Source organism: Talpa europaea (assembly GCF_964194135.1).
Source record: "Talpa europaea genome assembly, chromosome: 4".
Lineage (NCBI taxonomy): Eukaryota > Metazoa > Chordata > Mammalia > Eulipotyphla > Talpidae > Talpa > Talpa europaea.
Window position 1 is genome coordinate 145,959,337 of NC_140070.1, and position 19,366 is coordinate 145,978,702.

Genomic DNA, 19,366 nt, shown 5'->3' on the forward strand with positions numbered 1-19,366 from the left:
AAGCCTGACCCTGGCACCGACTCCCTGTCTGCGGGGAACTCAGCCGCTGTGGGCGCCGCGAGGGGCGCTCGGAATCCAGGGCCGTCCACGGCCCGCCGTCGCTTGTCAGCGGCGAGGAGGCTCAGCCGGAGCCGGCCGCGCAGGGCAGAGGTCACCGCGCCTGCGGTTCTGGGGCCGATGGAGCGATTTATGCAAAACTCTCAGGGCGCGCGGTCACCGCTAAGTGCTCCTAAGTGGTAGTGCTCGCCCAGCACGACCCGCAGGCCACGCTGAGCGGCCAAGGACGGCCACGGTCGCGTCTCTCCAGGCGGCTGAACGCTGGTGGGCAGGAGGCCCGAGGTCCGGAGGCTGCTGTTAGCGCAGCTCGTGTCGCCACCAAGGCCCTGCTCGCCCGGAGCCCGCCGCGGTGCGACATGACAGCCCCGCGCGGCCGCGCTCTCCGGGTCAGCGCAGCGTGTCTGCAGAGAGCGCCGCCACCGCAGCCTCCGCCGGGCTCGCCCGCTGCTGGAGACAAGCAGGGGCCGAGTCAAGTCCGGGGAGCCGCCCCGAGCCCGCCCTCTGCCGCGGCTCTGCCCCGCGCCCCGGCTGCTCGTGGTCTTGGTCATAAACGGGGGTTGATTTGGTCCCACGTCCTTCCTGCCTCTGGGGCGAGCAGGTGATTTTCCTCTTCTGCTGAAGGGCGGGCGGGTGCTGCCCGCCTTGCAGTTCAGCAGCCTCGCTTCCCGGGGTGCCCGCTGGCCTTCCTGGCAGCCTTTGTGGCAAAACGCTTAGGACTCAGCCTACCGAGGCCCCCGGGGCCCCAGCTGCAGGGCCCTCCCTCTGCACCCGGCTCTCCTCCTGGCCTGACACGCGTGAGGCTCCGGCCCATGTGTCCCGGGACGGTGGTTTCTGATTTTCTCCCTGGTAACGTCTGCGTCGCGCTTTGATCGTGGCGTGACGGCTCCTCCATTTTCTGAAATACTTTACCTAAGTCCGGGGTCAGCCCTCCCAGCTGGGTCCCCTCCCGGGCGGCTGGCCGGCCTGCCCCGGGGCTGTCTGGCGCTGGCCTGGGGCTCTTCCCTGCTCCCCGGGGATTAATCGGACGCCCGTGGGTTCCTCTTTAGCATCGGGCTCTTGAGCGCCACTCTCGGGGTGACAGTGTGCATCCCTCACTTTCTTTAATGGCGAAGCTTTACTTTTTTAGAACAGTGTTAGATTCACAGCAAGAGCAAGGGGGAAGCGTGGGGCGTCCTGCAAATCCCCTCCTTCCCCCGGCCCAGCCCCACCCACATCCTGCCTTAGGGAGGCCCGCTGCCAGCCCCTGCCCTGCGGCTCGGGCAGCCCCTCCCGCGACCTCAGGCTGCCCCTTCCTGCCGGCCGCGCCCATGGGCTGCAGGACCCGTCCCTCTCTGCTCACCTGCTGCAGGGCGTCCGCTGCGCTCAGTTTTGATAATTACGACTAGGCCACTGCCAGCGTCCATTTGTGCGTGAAATGAGTCTTTAACTCGTTTGATTAGCTCGCGTTCTCCATTCTGTAGAAACCACCAGACGCACCTCCCCAGCGCGTGCATCTGGCCCCCGGCACCCCTGACCCCGGAGTTGGGCCCTAGAGGTGGCGCTGCCCTCGCGGGCGGGGCAGCATCTCATCCACTCAGTGGGCACGGCCCTGGTGACCCCGAGTACCAGGGTGCCGCACCTGAGGGGCTCCCCTGGGGGTGCCGCCTCCCTCCCCCTACTCTCCCCTTCGCCCGCTCCTCCCCACACACACGCGGGCAGCACGGCCCTGCCTGCCCTTCCCGACACTCTGCCTGCTGGTGCCCAGTGGCCGTGCCCAGCGTGATGGCGCTTGAGGGGGGCTCTGGAGGGTGAGCTGCCCTCTCCCACCCCCCACCCCCAGAGAGACTCCTGTTCACAGGCCACAGGCTCCAGCGCCGGGGGGCGGTGGCCCCTAGGGATCTGCACACTCAACCTGCCCACAGGACGGCAAGTTTGGCCGTCACCACCTAGTTGTCTTCTGGAGCAACTATGATGAGAAACAGGGACAGCGTCGTGTCGTTATCTACACAGTTGTCATTTCTGGTGTTTATTTCTTCCTGGGGATCCCAGCTTCCTCCTGGTGTTACACCCTTCAGCCTGACGGGTGGTTTTTTTCCCCCAGCTATTTTTATTGAGGTAAAGTTGATTTACTCTTTAGCATCTTTCTCGCACTGCAGTACTGCTGGTGACTAATCCTCTCAGTTTTTGCTCATCTGAATGTCTTTATTTTTGCCTTGATACAAAAAGGTGGTTTTCAGGCTGCAGAATTCTACGTTCACCACTTTGTGTGGTTTTGGTTTTTAAAAGAAATTTAAAGATTTAGATTTTGTTTTTCATTCTTTATTTTTTTCCTTCCTCTTTTTTGAAATCCTGATTCCCTTGTGTGGAAAAATGTAAATGTCTTTTTGCTCTGGCTGCTTTCTGGGGTTTCTTTGTGCTTCCGCAGTGTTTCTGTGCCACCTCGCTTTGGCTTTCTTCTTGCTTACCCTGCTCGGCGTCCGTCGAGCTTCTAGCCTAGCCATTGTGTTTTCAACAAATCTTTGTAAAATTTCTAGTTATTATTTCTTTAAATGTATTTTATTCATACCACTCTATTCCACCTTTCCTTCAGAGACACTAGTCACTTAGAAAGTTTGCTGTCCCCCCTCAAATGTGACCAACATATTATTTTGTTCATCTTTTTTTCTTTCTGCTCTTCAGATTAGATCGTTTCTTGATCTGTCCTCAATTCCCCTGACTCTTCTGCTGATTCTAAACTGCTAGAAGCCTAGCTGTATTTTTTTTTATTCCAGAAATATTTTTCAATTTTACAATTTTCATTTGATCCTTATGCATAGATTTCTGTCCTCAGATTCCCCATATATTTACTGTTGGTTTACACCTTTTTCTTTGGTCCTTGGACATACTTACAATTGCTGCTCTAAGGGTTTGTTCTGCTAATTTCAACATCTGAGTCACTGAGAGTTTCTGTTGGGCGATTTTCTCTTGTCACATCGTCCTATTTCCGTGCTTGTTTTGTTTTTGTGGCATGCTACCATGAATCATACATCGTAGAGACTCTGGATTTTGTTATCTTCCTCTAAAGAGTGTTGGTTTTTGTTCTAACTGGTAGTTAAATCCCCAACTGATCACCTTGAACTTGTGGAGGCTTGGTTTTATGCTCTGTTAGTGTAAGTGTTCTTGTGTTTCAGCAGGAACATTTATCAAGGCCATCTAATATGACTGGACTCAAACTCCAAATATTGTCTACCCTGCAGTTGGCAAAAGCTGAAGTCTCTGCTGAGCACTTTCATTTTTCTAGTCCCACGTGCATGTGCAATTGAGATCCACCAAGGAACAGAGTAGTTTATACAGAATCGACCCCACCCCACAGCTTCCTCCTTTGGGAATGCCTTCTTTCATTTCCACCCTCTCGGACAACCCCAAACTCTGCCCTCTGACCCTTCAACCTCCTAAGCCTCCAGTTTTCTGCTTAAGTCATCACCATTCCACCCTGTCAAATCACTCCAGTAAAACACAGAAATCTTCCTTGTATAGCAGCACAGAACTTCATCTTGTGAATGTACCATAGTTTAGTTAACTAGTTCCCTATTAACGTAGGTTTATGCTACCTCCAGTCTTTTGTGAGTACAGCTGATCAATTGGCTACTTTTTATCTATCTTCTTATAGCCTTTAAAACAGTGGGCAGCATCCTCCACAGATGGAGTAAAACTTGGTTTGCAAAAAAACAAAAACACAAAAACCTGAGTCTTTAATAGATTTTTGCAAAAGTTATGTCATTTTGCACCATCACTGATTTATTTATTGGCTCTGTTCCTCTGACAGAGTTTCTTCCTGAAACTAGTCATGTGGGGGCATTTATACTCCTTCAAAGTCCAGACACATGAACCGGACTTGATTCCACTAGGGCTTCAATAGAGTTGATTCCCCCATGGGGTGTTCCCTCAGAGTGACAGGCACAGGCTAGCATGTATGGGCATGATGGAAGTTTGTACACCCCTATCTCTTGACTATCACATCTTCCTGTTTCCGTGCTTGTTTTGTTTTTGTGGCATACTAACATGAATAATGCCTCACAGAGACTCTGGATTTTGTTATCTTCCTCTAAAGAGTGTTGATTTTTGGTTTTAACTGCTAGTTAATTATCAGTCGATCACCTTCAATTTGTAGAGGCACAGAACTTCATTTCATGAGTGAGGTTCACTACCAGCACTGCAATCAGCTGCCGCTTCTCAAATTCATATTCCCCTGGAGGCCTCCTCAAGAGAATGCCATGTCCACATCCCTCTCCCTCAAAAGCACATCATACCTCAGCACACCATGGCAGTAGGGTGTGCAGGATGGGGGTGAAAGGATTATCTGGGTAGGAAGGACACTGCCCCAGACTTGCAGCTTTCCGAGAGAATGTGACAGAGCAGGGCAGGATGAGTGTGGGCCTTGTCACCTGGCCTTGCTCCCCTCTATATCACACAGACATGGGGTTCCTAGGAGCATTAAATGATCCACATGTGCAAATCACTGAGAGCAGTGCCTGAGCACAGTGCATGCTAGTGATCATGGGTATGGTCATGGCAGTCTGCAAAACAACCAGACAATTGCATTTCAAGCTGTCCCGGAGACCACTTATCTGACAGGTTGTTTCTGCTTTTGCAAAGTAAGCCCAAGGAGGAGAGGGGGGAATAAGGAGAAATTGTGTCCAGGCATCTGAGGCCTCATTTAAACTGTGCCAAGCCTGAAGTCCTCCTGAAGAGTGAAAAGCAGAGAGGAACCAGTCTGCACCATCCAAGTCTGCCCCAGGTCTGGAGAGTCACAGCCACACTGCCCAGAACACTGCTGAGGTCCTTGCAAGTCACTCTCCACATTTTCAGAGCTGATTATCAGGGTCCCTGGGTCGTTTTGCTGGCAAACATGAGGTGAGTACACTAGGCAGAGTCACCCCATAAATCACCCAGGATGTCCCTGTGTCTGCCAATAAACGTGGTGGCACCGCAGGGAACAGACCATGGAAAGGGCTCCTGTGCCTTTAAGAAGCAGGGCCACGCCGCTGTTAATGATAGAACTTTATTGGGCTCCTGGGCTATAGAGGAAGCGTCCTCCTACTGCACGTCTGTTTTATGACGTCCATAAACAGTGAATTGCCAATGACTGTGTCCGGGGCTAGAATGTCCTCGACCTGCTGGAGGGCCCAGGGGAGCGAAAGTGGAGCAGAGGTGAGTGTGTCCCTCCCGCCTTCCCGGGAGGCTACGCTGGAGGGGAGAGATGGGGAGAGGGGCGTGGGGAGTTGCCCTCTGCCCTCCCATGCAGAGGCCTGGCTCGCAGGCTGGGGGGCTGCACAGGGGTGTAAACAAACACACCCACTCCCGAGCCTTAGGGCTTTAGGAGCGCCAGTCCCTTTGGGGCCAATATCGTGGGTTATTCTCCCCAACGCAAAGCATGGCGCCCCTTTCTGGGGGGGCTGGCAGCTTATCTGCTCACCTCGGGAGTGGATTTGTAACGTTGGTGGGTCTCGGTGGTGGCCCCTCGGCTTTGGGGTGATGGCCTGAAACATGAACCACGGCACAACAGGAATCAGTGGAGACACCACGGTGACTTCGTGCGGCCACCACGGGCAGTCCGAGGCAGCACCCATGTGTTGGGGGTCAGACTTGGGGTGCAGTTGCCTGTGCAAATGTCCCACACCATCTCCCCTGCTGGTTTGGGGGCAGCTAGTGTCCAGGACCTTGTCGGTGTTCATTGCACTGGGCAGGGGTGCCGGCGAGCTCAGGGGTGCAGAGGCCGGGGGCAGCTGTGGCTGCTCAGCCCAGGCGGAGAGCCTCGTCAGCGGCCGCCGGTCGGGTCAGCGTGTCGCGTTAACCTGATCTCGAGAGCAGGCCTGCAGGCTGGGCCGGGCTGTCCACTGCTGGAACGTGTTCTCGTGTGCTTCTTTCTGAAGACTCAGGATTTGTCTAAAGCAAGGAAACAATTCCTGGAAGCAGGAGGGGGCGAGGTGGGTTCCCTGGGCGTGCACGGCCCAAGGCAGAGCTGGCCCCGCTCTGGGCATCGGGAAGTGGATGGGAGGGCAGACTCTGCCCTGGCCACTCGTGAGCAGCTGGGTAAACACTGCGGGGAGGCGTCTGTCCTGCCACTGCCCGCGAGCCCCGGCGGCCAACTCTATAGGGCTGTGGCCTGAGGGCCTCTGTCCCCTCAGTTCTGTGCCAGGGCAGGTTGTGGCCACTCCAGTGCACATTCATGGACGGGGTCCAGGCCCAGGCCTGCCCAACACCGAGATTGCCCTGGGGCCAAACTTCACACTTCCCCAGGGTGTGGGCCCCGCCGGCCTGCAGAGCTGCCGAGTGGTCACCTCAGTCAGTGGATCGGCCCCTGCTCGCCCACGTGTGAGAGGCGAAGAGCAGCCGGCGGACGGGTGCAGCCGAGCCGGAGCTGCATGCCTGGTCATCGGTGCTGGTCATTAGAGTGGCCGCATGCACCTGTATGGACACGTGTGCCCGGGGCCACCCTGCGGGGGTCTGGGGGAGACCGGGGACCATCGCCGGGAGCTGGGAGCAGTGCCCTGGAAGTGCCCCAAGGGCCCTGACGCAGGGACCCGCTGGAGGACACGCAGCAGCCCTCCGGATGGTCTCGCAGGAGAACTCGCCGTGGCCCGTGAGGACCGTCTGGCTCCCGCCTCGGCCTCCACCTGCTGCGCCGCGGCCACGCTGAGCCCCCACTCCCCAGCTCCCCCTTCCTGAAAGGTCCGGGGGCCGGTCCCGCCACCCTGAGCTGCCCGCCCCGGCTGCGGCCGGCACCCGAGGCGAGGAAGACGCCGTCGCAGAGACTCGGCTCGGACGGGTCTCCGTGCGTCCCTGGGCCCCGGAGGAGCGCGCGTCTCCCGCCTTAGCGGATGGCCCTTTCCATTGAAGGGAGGTTTCGTTGGCGGATGTCGCGCCGGGCACACGGTGTGGGCCTCTCCCTCGGGCACACTCGGAGCCCGCGTCCCCTCGCCGCACCGTCCCCCGCCCCGCTCACCCGCCCCCCTCCCTGGTCACCTCTGAACGGTTTTCTGTCCCGACGCTTGTTTCTGTTCGGATCCGTGCACCGGCTCATCTGCCGTCTGGAGGCGCGTCGCCGCGGACCGTCGTGGCGGCTAGTGGCGGGGTCTCGCCCTCAGAGCCGCGTCATATTCCAGGCAGAGCCCCACTTGACCGCCTGGCGGTCGGGGGGCCCTTCGTTTGTTTCCAGGCCTCGGCCCTCAAATGACGCCGCAGTACACATGGGGGTGCCGTAGCGCTTCGAATTAGTGGCTTTTGGTTCATTTGAGGGTGAATACTCCAAAGCGGGGGTGACTGGTTGTAAGGGGTGTCCAGCTTCACTTTTCAAGGCGTCTCCACACGGCTTCCCACGCAGCTGTCCCAAGTCACAGCCAGCAGCCGGCGCGGAGGGCCCCCCTCACCGCACCCCAGCCCTGGCGGCTCCTCGCCCGCCCCTGGAGGACAGCCCCTGGGGGGAGCGGTCGCCCCGGTGACGGGCGTGATGGTGCATCTTCGTGCTGCTGTGGGTCTCCTGTTGTCCTCCTCGGGGACGTGTCCCGGTCCCCTGCGCGCTTCCTCATTGGCGCACGCGTGTGTGTGTGTGTGTGTGTGTGTGTGTGTGTGTGTCTGTGTGTTATTGAGCTGTGTGAGTGCTCTGTGTTTGGGGGTGTCACCCCCATCCAGAGTGAGGGGTGCCGGTGTCTTCCTTCAGTAGCTTCTCAGGTTTTCTGGTGGGGCGCTTGGCCCCCCAGTGCGGAGTAATTAGCATTTGTGATTGAAGATTGCTTGTTACCCCCAAATCCAGGGCTTTGGGGCTGAGGGTCCCAGAGGCGCTGAGGGAGTAGAGAGCACACCTGGGGCTCAGCGGGCGGAGCTCAAACTTGAGCTGGTACCCCAGAGCTCACCTGCCACCAGGGGACACCCCGGAGCTCACCTGCACGGAGGGGCCGTGCACACTCAGGGAAGACAGGAAGCAAAAAGACAGGAAGTCAGAGAGGTGGGGGCGCCCTGTGACCTCATCCTCACAGCAGCAGCCGCAGCCGACCGGCAGCTCCCCGGCCCAGCTCGGTCCTGAGCGCTTCACACACGTTTAGCCCAGGCCTAATGTCGGGGGCCGTGGCCGCGGCAGGGACTGCAGTGTGGGGTGCCATTCCCTGACCAGGGCTTTGCTGGGGGCCCATGGGTGTGGCCCAGCTTCGCGCACATGGTGTCTCGCCCCTTCCCCTTGCAGAAAAGTTCAGAGGTGCATCCCCCAGAGACAGCGCAGGCCACGAGCTGTTCCCAAGGAGGAGGCGTGAGAGTCCCCGACTCTGGCTGGGGCCACCGGCTGTCAGCCCCTGTGGCCCAAGGGCAGAGCCGAGTCCCGTGTCTGAGCTGGGGCTGAGCCCGAGGGAAAGAAGGTGGGGGGAGGGGAGCACTGGGGCCGGAGGCCAAATTCAGGCGTTAAAAGCCTCTAATGCCCCCAGGAGCCACCTCAAGGCCCTCGAGCTTTTCTGTTCCCTATCATGCGTGTGCAGACGGTCACTTGGGAAGAATTAGTGCTTCACACACAGTTATAAGGAAAACCCGGGGCAGCGTCCTGCTGTCTCCCCACCTGGGTGAGGTCTCAGAATGGCATGGGGGCTGGGCCCCGGCTCCGTCAGGGCCAGTGGGCCACCCCATCCCACCCCACCTGCTCCTGCCACGGCCTTCACGGATCTGCTGTTTCCAGAATTCTGTGGTTTGCGAAAGTTCTGTGCCCGCAGTCAGGCAGCAGGCACGTGGGCTGGGGGCTCTTTCACTCGGTGCCATTCCAGAAAATGCACCCAGGCTGTGGCGGGGTTGGGAGTCCGGCACCCAGTCCCCTGCACCCCTCAGTGCAGTGCACGGCGGTGTTCGGTCGTCGCGGTGGAGGCTGCTCTGCTCCACGTGCAGGTCCCTGCCCCAGAGTGCACAGTGGGTGTGGGGGCCCCTGCCTAGCGCTCAGTGGGCACATCACGTGATCGCCCACATGTCCTTCTCTGGGAAGCTGACTGACCACTGTCCAGAGGAGCTGCAGGTTCAGGTGCCCGCCCGTGCCGGACTCTAGTGCTCTGCTCCCTGACCGCACTTGGGCTCGTCTGTGCTTTTTTTATTTAAAAAAAATGATTGATTTATGCATACAAGAACTGGGGTGTCGGCCCTAGGTGCTGGGGTGAGAGGACTCACCAGAGGCAGAGTGGGGAGCAGAGCAGGCGGATCCACTGAAACACACTGCTGAGGGGAGCAGCAGGGAGACAGGAGAGGTCTGCTGCGCCCTGTGGGTAGCTCCCTGGCCAACCGGGGATTGAACTCAGGCTGCAGTGGCTGGCGATAGCTCGATAGTGCTGAGACTAACCCCTGCACCACCAGGGAGGCCTCTGGTCCGTGTTTTATTTCAGCCTCTCGGTGCACGAGCTGGCTCTCGCTGGGCTGGGCTGTCACACGCCCCTGCCAGGGGGTTCGCGGTCAGCCTTGGCGCAGGCCTCTCACCTGGCCACTCCCTTCTGCAGACGCCCCCTCGCGTCCCTGGCCCATCCTCGAGTTGGGTGGTTTCAGCTCTTTACTGCCGAGTCTCGATGTTCTTGCTGTGTCCTGTGCTCACATCTTGCAAGACGTTTCTCCCAGGCGAGAGCCTCTCCACCCTCGTCTCCACAGGGCCTTTCCCGGAGCGAAAGGCCCGTCTGGAGTGTGCCCGTTGGTGGACGGTGCCGTGGGGCCGAGCTCTGGAGCTGCCCGGCCGGCAGCCCGAGGACCGTCTCCTGATTTCCCGGCGGCTCGGCCTCTCCTTCAGCCGCGGCCCCTCTTGCGTCCATGTCTGCATTCACTGCCCTGTCTGAGTGTCCAGCTGCTTCGCGCCGTCTGTTGAACAGGCCACCTTCCCTCCCCGAGCTGCTCTCAGGCTGGGCCGAGACCAGCGGTGCCTCCGTGGGGCGCCCACCCCCATGTCCACGGCTGCCCCCATCTCTCTGACGTGCTGTAATATTAACATCACCCCCGACTAGTCCCCCGCTGTGGTTTTTTAGATTGTTTGGCTGTTTCAGTTCTTTCGCATGTCTGTACACGTTGCAATCATTTTGTCTGTTTCTACAAGTCTTGATGGGATTTTGGTAAGAATTGCGTTAGCCCTGTGTCCCCGTTGGAGAGAACTGACCTTTCTCTTAAGCCTCCCATCCCCAGAATAAACCACTTGCTCTTGGTATTCAGTTATTTTTCCCTTTCGCTGACTTCTGATTTTGACAGCAGTGTGTGAGGGTGTCTGCATCCGCTTGCGGGAGGGACGTTGGTCTGCGGGCTGGCTCTGCGGCCGGGTTGGCTTCGGATTTGGTATCAATTAATGGAACGTCATAAAAAGAATCAGGAAGTGGTGCCTTCCCTTGTATTTCCTGGCAGAGGTTTTTAGAATTACGTTAACTCTTCTTTAAAAGTTCCGTAGAATTCTCCAGCGAAACCAGCTGCACCCGGAAGCATCTCCGTTCCGAGCGGCCAGACGTGGCTTCCCCAGCCCTCGTCAGCGTCCAGACCGCCTGCTCCGTCGGGGCTGCGCGTGGCCGTTCCAGCCTTTCTCGAAACCGGTCCGCGTCGCCTGAGCCGCTGCGGGTGGCTGGAGGGTGTGCAGGCCCCTCCCGAGGGGCTCTGGCCGCGTGCCCCTCCCGTCGTTCCTCATTTGGGGAGCTGTGTCCTCCATGTGTTTCTTTTGTGGCAGCCTCTAGAGATTTGTCACTTTAATTTATTTCTAAATAGCCAGCTCTTTGTTCCATTGACTGTCCACATTTTCTGTTCTCGATGCCTTGATTTCCGCTATTATTGCGGTTTACTTTGTTCTTCTTTCTCTAGTTCTTAGCTTATGGCGTGGAAGTGTTGCCTGCTTCCTCACGCAAGCATCTTATGTGTCGGTTCCCTCCCAGACGTGCTTCAGCAGGTGCCGCGGCTGAATTTTGATGCCTGCTATTGTCATCCCCGGTCAGGTCCTTCTCTCTCCCCCACCCCAGCTTTTTCCCACCGAGACTTCCTCTCTGCCCGCGCGTCACTTAGATGTGTGTTGTAAGCATCCCAGTGTTTGAAAAGCGTCTGCCATGATTTCTAGTTCCATTCTCTGATGGTTGGACGACATACTCCGTACGGTTTCAGTTCTGTGAGCTGCAGAAGGTTTTCTGTATGGCCACGGAGATGGTCTGTCTGCACAGGCGCCTGAAAGGATGGTGTCCGGCTGCTGGCGAGTTGGTCTGTAAATGTCAGTCGTTGAATGGACTTCTAAATTCATCACAGGACTTTGAGATCATTAGCAGTTGGTGGCATGCGACCCGTACTCTGGCCAAAGGTTTAGGATAAGTGTGTGAAATCCCGCAGGGTTCCCCACGAGGACCTCCCTGGTGGTTGTGGCCATTGGGCCCCCTCCTGCCTTCCCTGTTAGAGGACATCCGCTGACGGTCAGGGCCTGGGGTGGGCCCAAAGCGCGGGCAGTTGCTCTGGGAAAGCGGCATCTTCACCCTGAGAGTTTCAAGAGATAGAACAAACCATCTGTCGTCAAGTCATAGACATGGAATTCAGGGGACCTCGGATCATCTGGTCTCCCTTCCGATTGGCAGGTGAAGGGACGAGTCAGACTTACATCGATTAGTTCTTGAAATACTTTTTTTTAAAAAAGATTTATTTATTTATTTATACAAGCACTGGGTACAGTCAGAAGCGCGGGAGGGTGAGAGAATTCACCAGAGCCAGAGCAGGGAGCAGAGCAGGCAGAAGGACCGAAGGACACTGCTGAGGGGAGCAGCGGGCGGCAGGAGAGGTCTGCGTGCCATGCGGGACCCTCCTCCGGTGGCCGGGGAGCAGCCGGGGATCGAACCGGGGCCGCAGAGGCTGCGGGCACCTTCGCAACCCAGCGCTCAACTGCTGCGCCACCGGGGAGGCCCTTGAAATACTTTTTTTTAAAGATTTATTTATTTGTACATACAAGAACCCAGATACAAGTCAGATGGGCAGGAGGGTGAGAGGATTCACCAGAGACAGAGCGGGGAACAGAACAGGCAGACTGACAAAATACACTGCTGAGGGGAGCAGCGGGCGTGACAGGAGAGGTCTGCCGTGCCATGTGGGTTTCTCACCGGCCGGCTGGGATTACACCTGTGCTGCAGAGGCGGCAGACAGCTTCAGAGCGCTGTGCTCAACCATCTGCACTACCAGGGGAGGCCCAGTTCTTGAAATACTTTTAAGAATTAAAATTAACATACTCCTTTTGAAAGGAACTCTCCTCCACTGCTGGTGGGAGTGCAAACTGGTCCAACCACTATGGAGAGCTGTGTGGCGGTTCCTCAGGCTACTAAAAATGGAGCTACCATATGACCCAGCAATTCCACTCCTAGGGATCTACCCAAAGGACACAAAAACATTAGTTCAAAAGGATATCTGCACCCCTGTGTTTATTGCAGCACTATTTACAATAGGTAAGACTTGGAAATAACCCAAACGCCCAAAAACTAGATGACTGGATCAAGATGTGGTCTATATACACAGAGGAACGCTGCTCGGCAATCAAAAAAAGATAAACTCATGCCATCCGCAGCAACATGGATGGCGCTAGAAGGAATTGTGCTCAGCAAAATAAGTCAGAAGGGAAAAGAAAAATATCAGATGGTTTCACTTATCGGAGGAAAACAGGGGAGCCAAATAAAGGATGGGGAGAAATAATAACAATTAAAAAAAACACAACACAACAAGAACAAACAGACGGCTGCATTCTTCAGGGGAGGGAGAGGGATCACAACGAGGGTGGGAAGAGCACAGGGCCCTGGGGTGATGGTCACGGGGGAGCTGGGGGTGGGAATTCTATAGGGACTGCAAGAGAAAGCAAACCCTGTAAAATGAAAATGAACAATGATGTAAAATATATATAAATATAAAAAATTCCTTTTGGAAATGTACAGGATATAAAAAAAACAAAAATAAGAAAGTGATGGTAACATGTACTCTTAAAACTGAAAGTAGCCACTATCACTATTTTAGCCTACGTTCTCCCGACAGTTTCACCACGAGGCTCGCACCGCGTGACTGTTCCGCAGTCTGTTTTCTTAACAGTGGACTTGAACATTTTCCAAGCTGCTGTTGCTAGCGGCAGGATGACTCCACGCGACCACGTGAAGGCCCTGGGCCCGGCCTGCTGGCTCGGGGTCCGCCCGTTTGGCCCGTGCCGGGCTCCCCCCGTGGACACCACCCCCGTCCCTGGGAGGGATCGCCGGGTCAGGCACATCGGCGTTTCTGCCCTTTGCGTCCGATGCCAAGGAGTCCTGGGACTTTGGTCGGCTGCACGGGCTTGGGCGGTCTTGTTGCAGTTTGGTGGGGTTTGCGGGCCGCTCAGGCCCACGGGCAACGCAGGTCACGTGACCTCAGGACCACGGGCTCGCGTCGGGTCTCAACATTCGAGGGCCTGAGTGATGCCGGCTGCAGCAGAACGCACGCTGCCTCCGGGGGCGCCGGCAGGAGCGGTGGGTCGACAGCCGCCCCGACCCGTGAGGCTTCTGGCCCGGGCCTGGTCAGGCACAGAGACAGGCGGCCACACTCAGCCCGGGACCGAGCCCGCCAGCAGCCGCCCAGCCCTGCTCACGTGCCCGGGGCCGAGCCTGGGCCCGGCCTGCAGAGCACGCCGTGTCTGAACACGCCCTGACTCGAGCTGTCATCGAAATTGCCCCCATAAATGAACTGGGACACTCAGCGAAAACTTCCCACACGTAAAGGCTCAGTCCCACCTGCTTTTTATTGCCGGTGGCGGCGAAGGGAGGCCAGCCCTGGCCGCTCTGCCGGGAGGCTGCTGGGACACGGCCGGGGGCGCAGAGAGGAAAGGGCATTTCCCTGGAGGTGGACGGGACACCCCGGACCCTGCAGACTGCCCAGGGGTGTGGAGGCCCCGCAGGTGACTCAGACCTCCCGCCTCGGCGTCAGGGCCAGGTGCCCGCCAAGTGCCCACCATGATGACCCGGCGCCCGCCCTGCCTCCTGCCCGTGGCCCATCTGTCTTTCCTTCTCGGCCTGTAGAGAAAGAAGAACTGATCCAGAGCGTGCTGGCCCAGGTGGCGGAGCAGCTCTCCAGGTACAAACCCTCCTCCCTCCTCCAGCAGCGGGCGCGGCTCCGGCGGGCACTGCCCAGGAGCCCACTGAGGAGGGAGCCAGCATGGGTAGGGCGGGAAGGCCGCCAGGCCAGGGAGCGCGCAGGAGCCCCATGTCCTCACCCGGCTCCGCGGGGACCCCGGGTCCAGCCCACAGAGCTGCCCCGTTTTCGGCAGAAGCCGGGTTGTGAACACCGAGTGGCGTGGGACCTGCTTTCTTGTTCCCAAGTGACCGCCTGGGTTATGTCACTGTGGTGCTTCTGCCCCGGGATGAACATGGGGTGGACGTGTGAGCTATGGGCACCTCCCGAAAGCCCAGAGTCGTTCAGCCCAGTGGGTTGGGCCGGGGGTGTAGCGGGTCCCCGAGGTGGTCTGTGCCCGGGGGGTGGGGGCGCAGCGGGCTGGGCTGGGAGCAGGTGCGGGCCCAGGCTGGGGGAGCAGCAGATCCACCAGCACCAACAGCGCGGAGAAGCCGAGTGTATGTCCCGCCACCCCACGCACACAGCCGCCGCAGGCCTGTCCCCCACCCTGCCGCCCCCGGGGCTCCCGGGGCAGGGCCGCGCCGGCGTCTGCAGAACCGCCGGTGACTTGGAGGGTGTCGGAAGCTGTGATTCGGTTCCTTCTGCTCCATCCCCAGAGCATTTAAAATCAACGAGCTGAAAGCGGAAGTCGCCGACCACCTGGCTGTGCTGGAGAAGCGGGTGGAGCGTGAGTAGCGGCCCCGGCCCCGGGCCCACGCAGTGCAGGGGAGGCGGGCGGTAGGACGGGGCTCAGCGGTCGCCTTCCGTGTCGGCCCAGGCCAGGGACCCGCCTCAGCACTTTCTTCCTGCTGGGCAAGTAGGTCGGAGGCGCGTCCCGTCCCGAGTCCCGTGGCGCGTGGCGGCGGCGGGCGGGGGCCACCGTCCTCTGTGTGGGGCTCCCCGTGAGCAGAGGCCCCAGGCTGCCCGGGGCTCTCATTTCAGCCACAGGCTGCGCTTTCCCCTTCTCCGCCCCCCGCGCCCTCCCTCCCGGGCCCGGCCACCCCCGCGGGAAACCAGGAGTGGCGGGAAACCAGGAGTGGGACGGAGTCTTGACTTGGCGACCCGATGGCCCAGATCCCCCGAGGAGACGGCCTGGCCCGCCCGTAACTGAGGGGGACGCCTGGAACCGTCTGGGCGGCCCACGCCCCGGGGCTGTCAGTGCCGGGGGAGACGCCTCACCGGCTCCAAATGTGTGGACTTTGGGGATGAGGGAGAAAAGCCAGACCTTGGCCGGCGGGCCGGGGCGTGAGGCGGCGAAGCGTGTGCCTGGGGCTGGGCAGCTGCTTGGCTGCGGAAGGGCATCAGACACCCGCTGGCCCCTGCACGGCTCCCGTCGCCTCTCCGGTACCCGGCACCGCAGGAGCAAGGTGTGCACCTCCAGGTCTCCTCCCGATCAGCTCACGTTCCAGAATTCTCTGCCCTTCGTGTATCAGACCGAGCCCTTCTCGCCACCAGGGTTCACGCTGCCCTCGGCGGCGCCCCAGTGACCCCTCCGCTGTGTCCCTCCTCCCGGCCGAGCTCCTCCGTGTGGGCTGAGACCCGGGCGTCCTGCGGCCTCCGGCTCCGGGCCCAAGTGCTCTGTGGAGAGGATGTGCCTTTTCTCAAAAGGACCCTCTTCCCAGCGAGCCCAGGACACAGGGGACCCAAGGACACCACCCCAGGGGCGCGTGGCCTCTCGGTGGGGAGCAGCCTGCCCTCGGCACCCCCGGCCCTGACCCCAGCGGCCACGCTCTAGACCAGGCGTTGGGCCCCCGTCTGCTAGCAGGGAGGCAGCGTGACCCTGCCCCCAGAAGTGTTTAGCCAGCCTGCCCGGGCCGGGGTCGCAGGTCCGCAGGCCCATCGGGACGTCCGCCCCTGGGGGTCCCGCCGTGGCCAGACGCTTGGGATTGTCGGAAGCAACCTGCCTCATTTCCCGTAGAAACCCACCCCCCATCGGAGCCCGGCCCGGGGAAGGGGACCAGAGGAGCCCTGGGTGGTAGCTGTTTGCATAAGACCCGACCTGAAGTGCAGTCGCGGGACGGAGTCGGGCCTGTCCCCTTTTGTGCACCGACTCCCACTTCCACTCTCCCCGGGCCTGGCTGGGCAGCCTGGCCGGGCTCTGGGGCAGCCTGCAGGCCGAGGTCTGGGAGCTGCGCCCCTGTTCCCATAGAGGCGCAGCTCACTTCTGACAGCCCCTCAGGCTCCCCGCCCTGCCAGGCGCGCCCTCAGCTGGCCTGTTTACCCTCAGCTGTTCTGAGCCCACCGCCCAGGCTGACCGCTGGGGACTTAGAATCAGCTCTCCTCTCAGGGGCCAGGAGGTTTTGCTGAGCCTCTCCTCGCATTTTAATGCACTGGGGCCACATTCCCGTCTTTTCTCTTTGGGATAAAAGACTTCTTTGTCCTGTGACTTCAGCGGGTGCTTCAGGGGGTGGAGAGAGCGAGGAAGAAGTGGGTGCAGAGAATGAGAAGGGGCAGCTCTGTCCTCTGGGAAGGAAGCCAAGTCACCCCGGGGCCCAGGGGAAAGCCAGGTTCACACCTGGCCCAGGTGGATGCCGGGTCACCCTTGGGCCCAGTGGAAACTGGGCTCACACCTGGCCACACATGCACAGACTGCGGGGTCAGAGTCGGCTAAAGGGGGTGAGAAGCCCGGAGCCCCCCACGCTGAGCCAGGCGCGGGAGCCCCGTCCAGCCTCGCCAGGCCTCCGCGGTATCCATGGTAACCCCTGGTTTCCGTGTGTTGCCAGTGGAAGCGCTGAAAGCGGTGGAGATCGAGAAATGCAAGAGCGACATTAAAAAGATGCGGGAGGAGCTGGCAGCCAGAAGCAACAGGTAGGCCTGGGGGCGGGTCCATGCAGCGCCCCGGACGGGGCCGGGGAGGGGGCTGTGGGCTCTGTGTCCCGAAAGCCAGGCCGAGGGGCCAGTCCTGAGGGTCCGGTCTGGCTGTGCTCCAGGCACAGTTGTGAGTTCAGGCAGAGGAAGGCCTGGGCGGGGCGGGGGGGGGGTACTCCCTGCAGAGCGAAGCCTCGAGACCACCCACCCAGCTCGAGACGCCGGCGTCCCCGTGGGAGGGCAGGACCCGGGCCAGGCCGGCGTTGGCTTCTGTGGGACAGGTGTCCGGCGCCCAGGGCAGCCCCACAGACACCTCGGCCCTTCTGGGCCCAGAAATCACTTCTGGGAACGGGGGTCTGCGCGGGACCGGGGGGCCACTGCGAGCTGACCCAGGCTGCTGAAACTTGCGAAAAATATACCCCAGCTTCGTTTACACCTCCGCAGCAGTGGGGGCTTTGTGCAGCGGGCCCCCTGCCGGAACCATGGCAACAGCAAATGCGGAAGATGAGTTCAGGTGGAGGGCGGAGATTCCCGGACCGCGAAGATGGGGGGGGGTGGAGGGGTGAGCGGATGGGAGGACGCCGGGCGTGGGGGTGAGAGGACGGAGCGGATGGGGGTGGTGGTCGTGGGGATGGGGATGGTGGGGACGAGGCTGGGGGTGATGAGGATGCGCATCGCACTGGCACTCGGCACCCACACCGGCTGGGCTGCCCCGGGACGCTGCCGCCCACTGTCCCATCCAGGGGCGCGGCTACAGCATGGCCCCCGGCCACGAACCCCGTGGGGCCAGTGAACTGAAGGACACCCCTCAGGCAAGTCACCCAGCAGATTGAAGGTCACCCCATTATTTTGCAACATTCAGGCCCGTCCGCGGAGGGCAGCAGCGTGGCTGCGGGAAGGTCTCGGTGGCCGGCGCGGGTCCCTGGGAGTGTCGGCCCATGTCGCTGGGGACGCCGGGGTGGTGACCGCAGCTACTGCGAGTGACCGAGCAGGACCTGTCTTGCGTGGGGCGGACTTAATCGGCCGGGGGTGTCCTCCTGGGGCCCCTGGAGCACGGCGCCCCCGGGGTGGGTGAGCTGGCGCGTCCTCCCGGGGCTCTGCAGCAGGAGCCGGAGGCCCAGGCGTGGGCAGGGCCAGGCTCCCTCGAGACGCGGGCGGGTCGGCGCCGTGTTCCACTCCCAGCTCCGAAGCGAGTCCCCTCGGGGCTCTGGCCTGCGGCGCCGTCCCTGGGTCTCTGGGGTCTCCGCCTGTCTTCGGGGCAGCTCCCTCCCCGTGAGGGCGCCCTGTGTCCAGATGGCCCCGAGATGTGCAGGGGGGGTCAGGCCCGGCCCGCGGGCACGTGTGGCCGGTTACCCGGTAACAGCGCCGAGCTCCCAGCAAGGTGCCCAGGCAGGACTTCAGCACAGGAGTCTGGGGAGCCCGACCCCGCCACAGCACACGCACGGGGAAGACACGGGACTGGGGTCCCGGGGAGGACGCCACCCAGGGGTCAAGAGGGCATCCTCCGCAGGACGGGGGCAGCGCGGGGGCCGAGCGGGATGGCGCCGTGGGCCCTCCCCAGGAATGTAGCGTTCCTCCCTCCTCTGTGCTCCCCCGAGCTTCTTGAGCTCCCCCAAGCTCCTTTGTGCTCCCCCAAACACCCCTGTGCTCTTTCAGACTCCTCTGAGCTCCCCTGTGCCCCCCATGCTCCCCTGAGCTCCCCCATGCTCTTCCAAGCTCCCCTGAGCTCCCGGTGTGCCTCCATGCACCCCCGAAAAGTACAGCACACCCTTTGTGCCCGGTGCCAGCTGCTTCCATCTGAATCATGCGGTGCCACACAGCCACCTCCTGCCCTGGCCCAGGCTCAGCCCTGCCTGCAGCGCAGGGGAGGCTGCACCTCCAAGCAGCCGCTCCGGGGTGTCAGCCCCACCACCCGCCTCTCCGGGAGGCAGCAGCTGACTGCGCCCAACTTCCCCTACACCCAGCAGGGGCGGGCCCGGCCTCGCAGGCCAGGGGTCACGTGGACCTTTCCCTGTGAGCACCCCAGGCTCACACACCCCCAAACCGGACTGCACTCCCAAAATGCACTCCCGGCTTTCTCCCTTTGGCCCCAGGCGGCAAGTGGCCCAGTGTCCTGCTCACATCTTGGGCGAGGCCAGGCTGGGGCCCGCGGTCTCCCACCAGCACCTCGCCAGCAGAGCTCACCCGCGGGGGCTGCGGGCAGGCTGGCGCTGAGGGCACCGGGCTCTGTGGTCGCTGCTGTCCCCCCGCAGCCGGCCTTGATTGCCGCACGGCCCCAGGGAGGGCGACAGGGGCCCTGGAAGTGACAGGCCCCGGGAGAATAAAGCGCAAAGGCGCCGCGCCAGCTCTGGCGGCTGCAGCTTCCCGTGGCCACGGGGTGCAGAGGGAGACCTGTGCCGGCCGGGGGGTTCCGGGAAGC

The 19,366-nt window shown here is 60.7% G+C and overlaps 1 protein-coding gene across 1 annotated transcript in view; it reads left to right on the forward strand.

The window, feature by feature from the left end:
- The window catches only part of PDE9A (phosphodiesterase 9A), a gene marked incomplete at its 5' end in the record, with an annotated part of 46,642 nt that overhangs the window by 13,252 nt on the left and 14,024 nt on the right, over nucleotides 1-19,366 (forward strand). Inside the window, 3 exons of the mRNA XM_084231667.1 lie at nucleotides 14,049-14,103; nucleotides 14,757-14,827; nucleotides 16,863-16,947. Coding sequence (XP_084087793.1) covers nucleotides 14,049-14,103; nucleotides 14,757-14,827; nucleotides 16,863-16,947 — 211 coding nt within the window. The remainder of the gene's footprint in view (nucleotides 1-14,048; nucleotides 14,104-14,756; nucleotides 14,828-16,862; nucleotides 16,948-19,366) is intronic.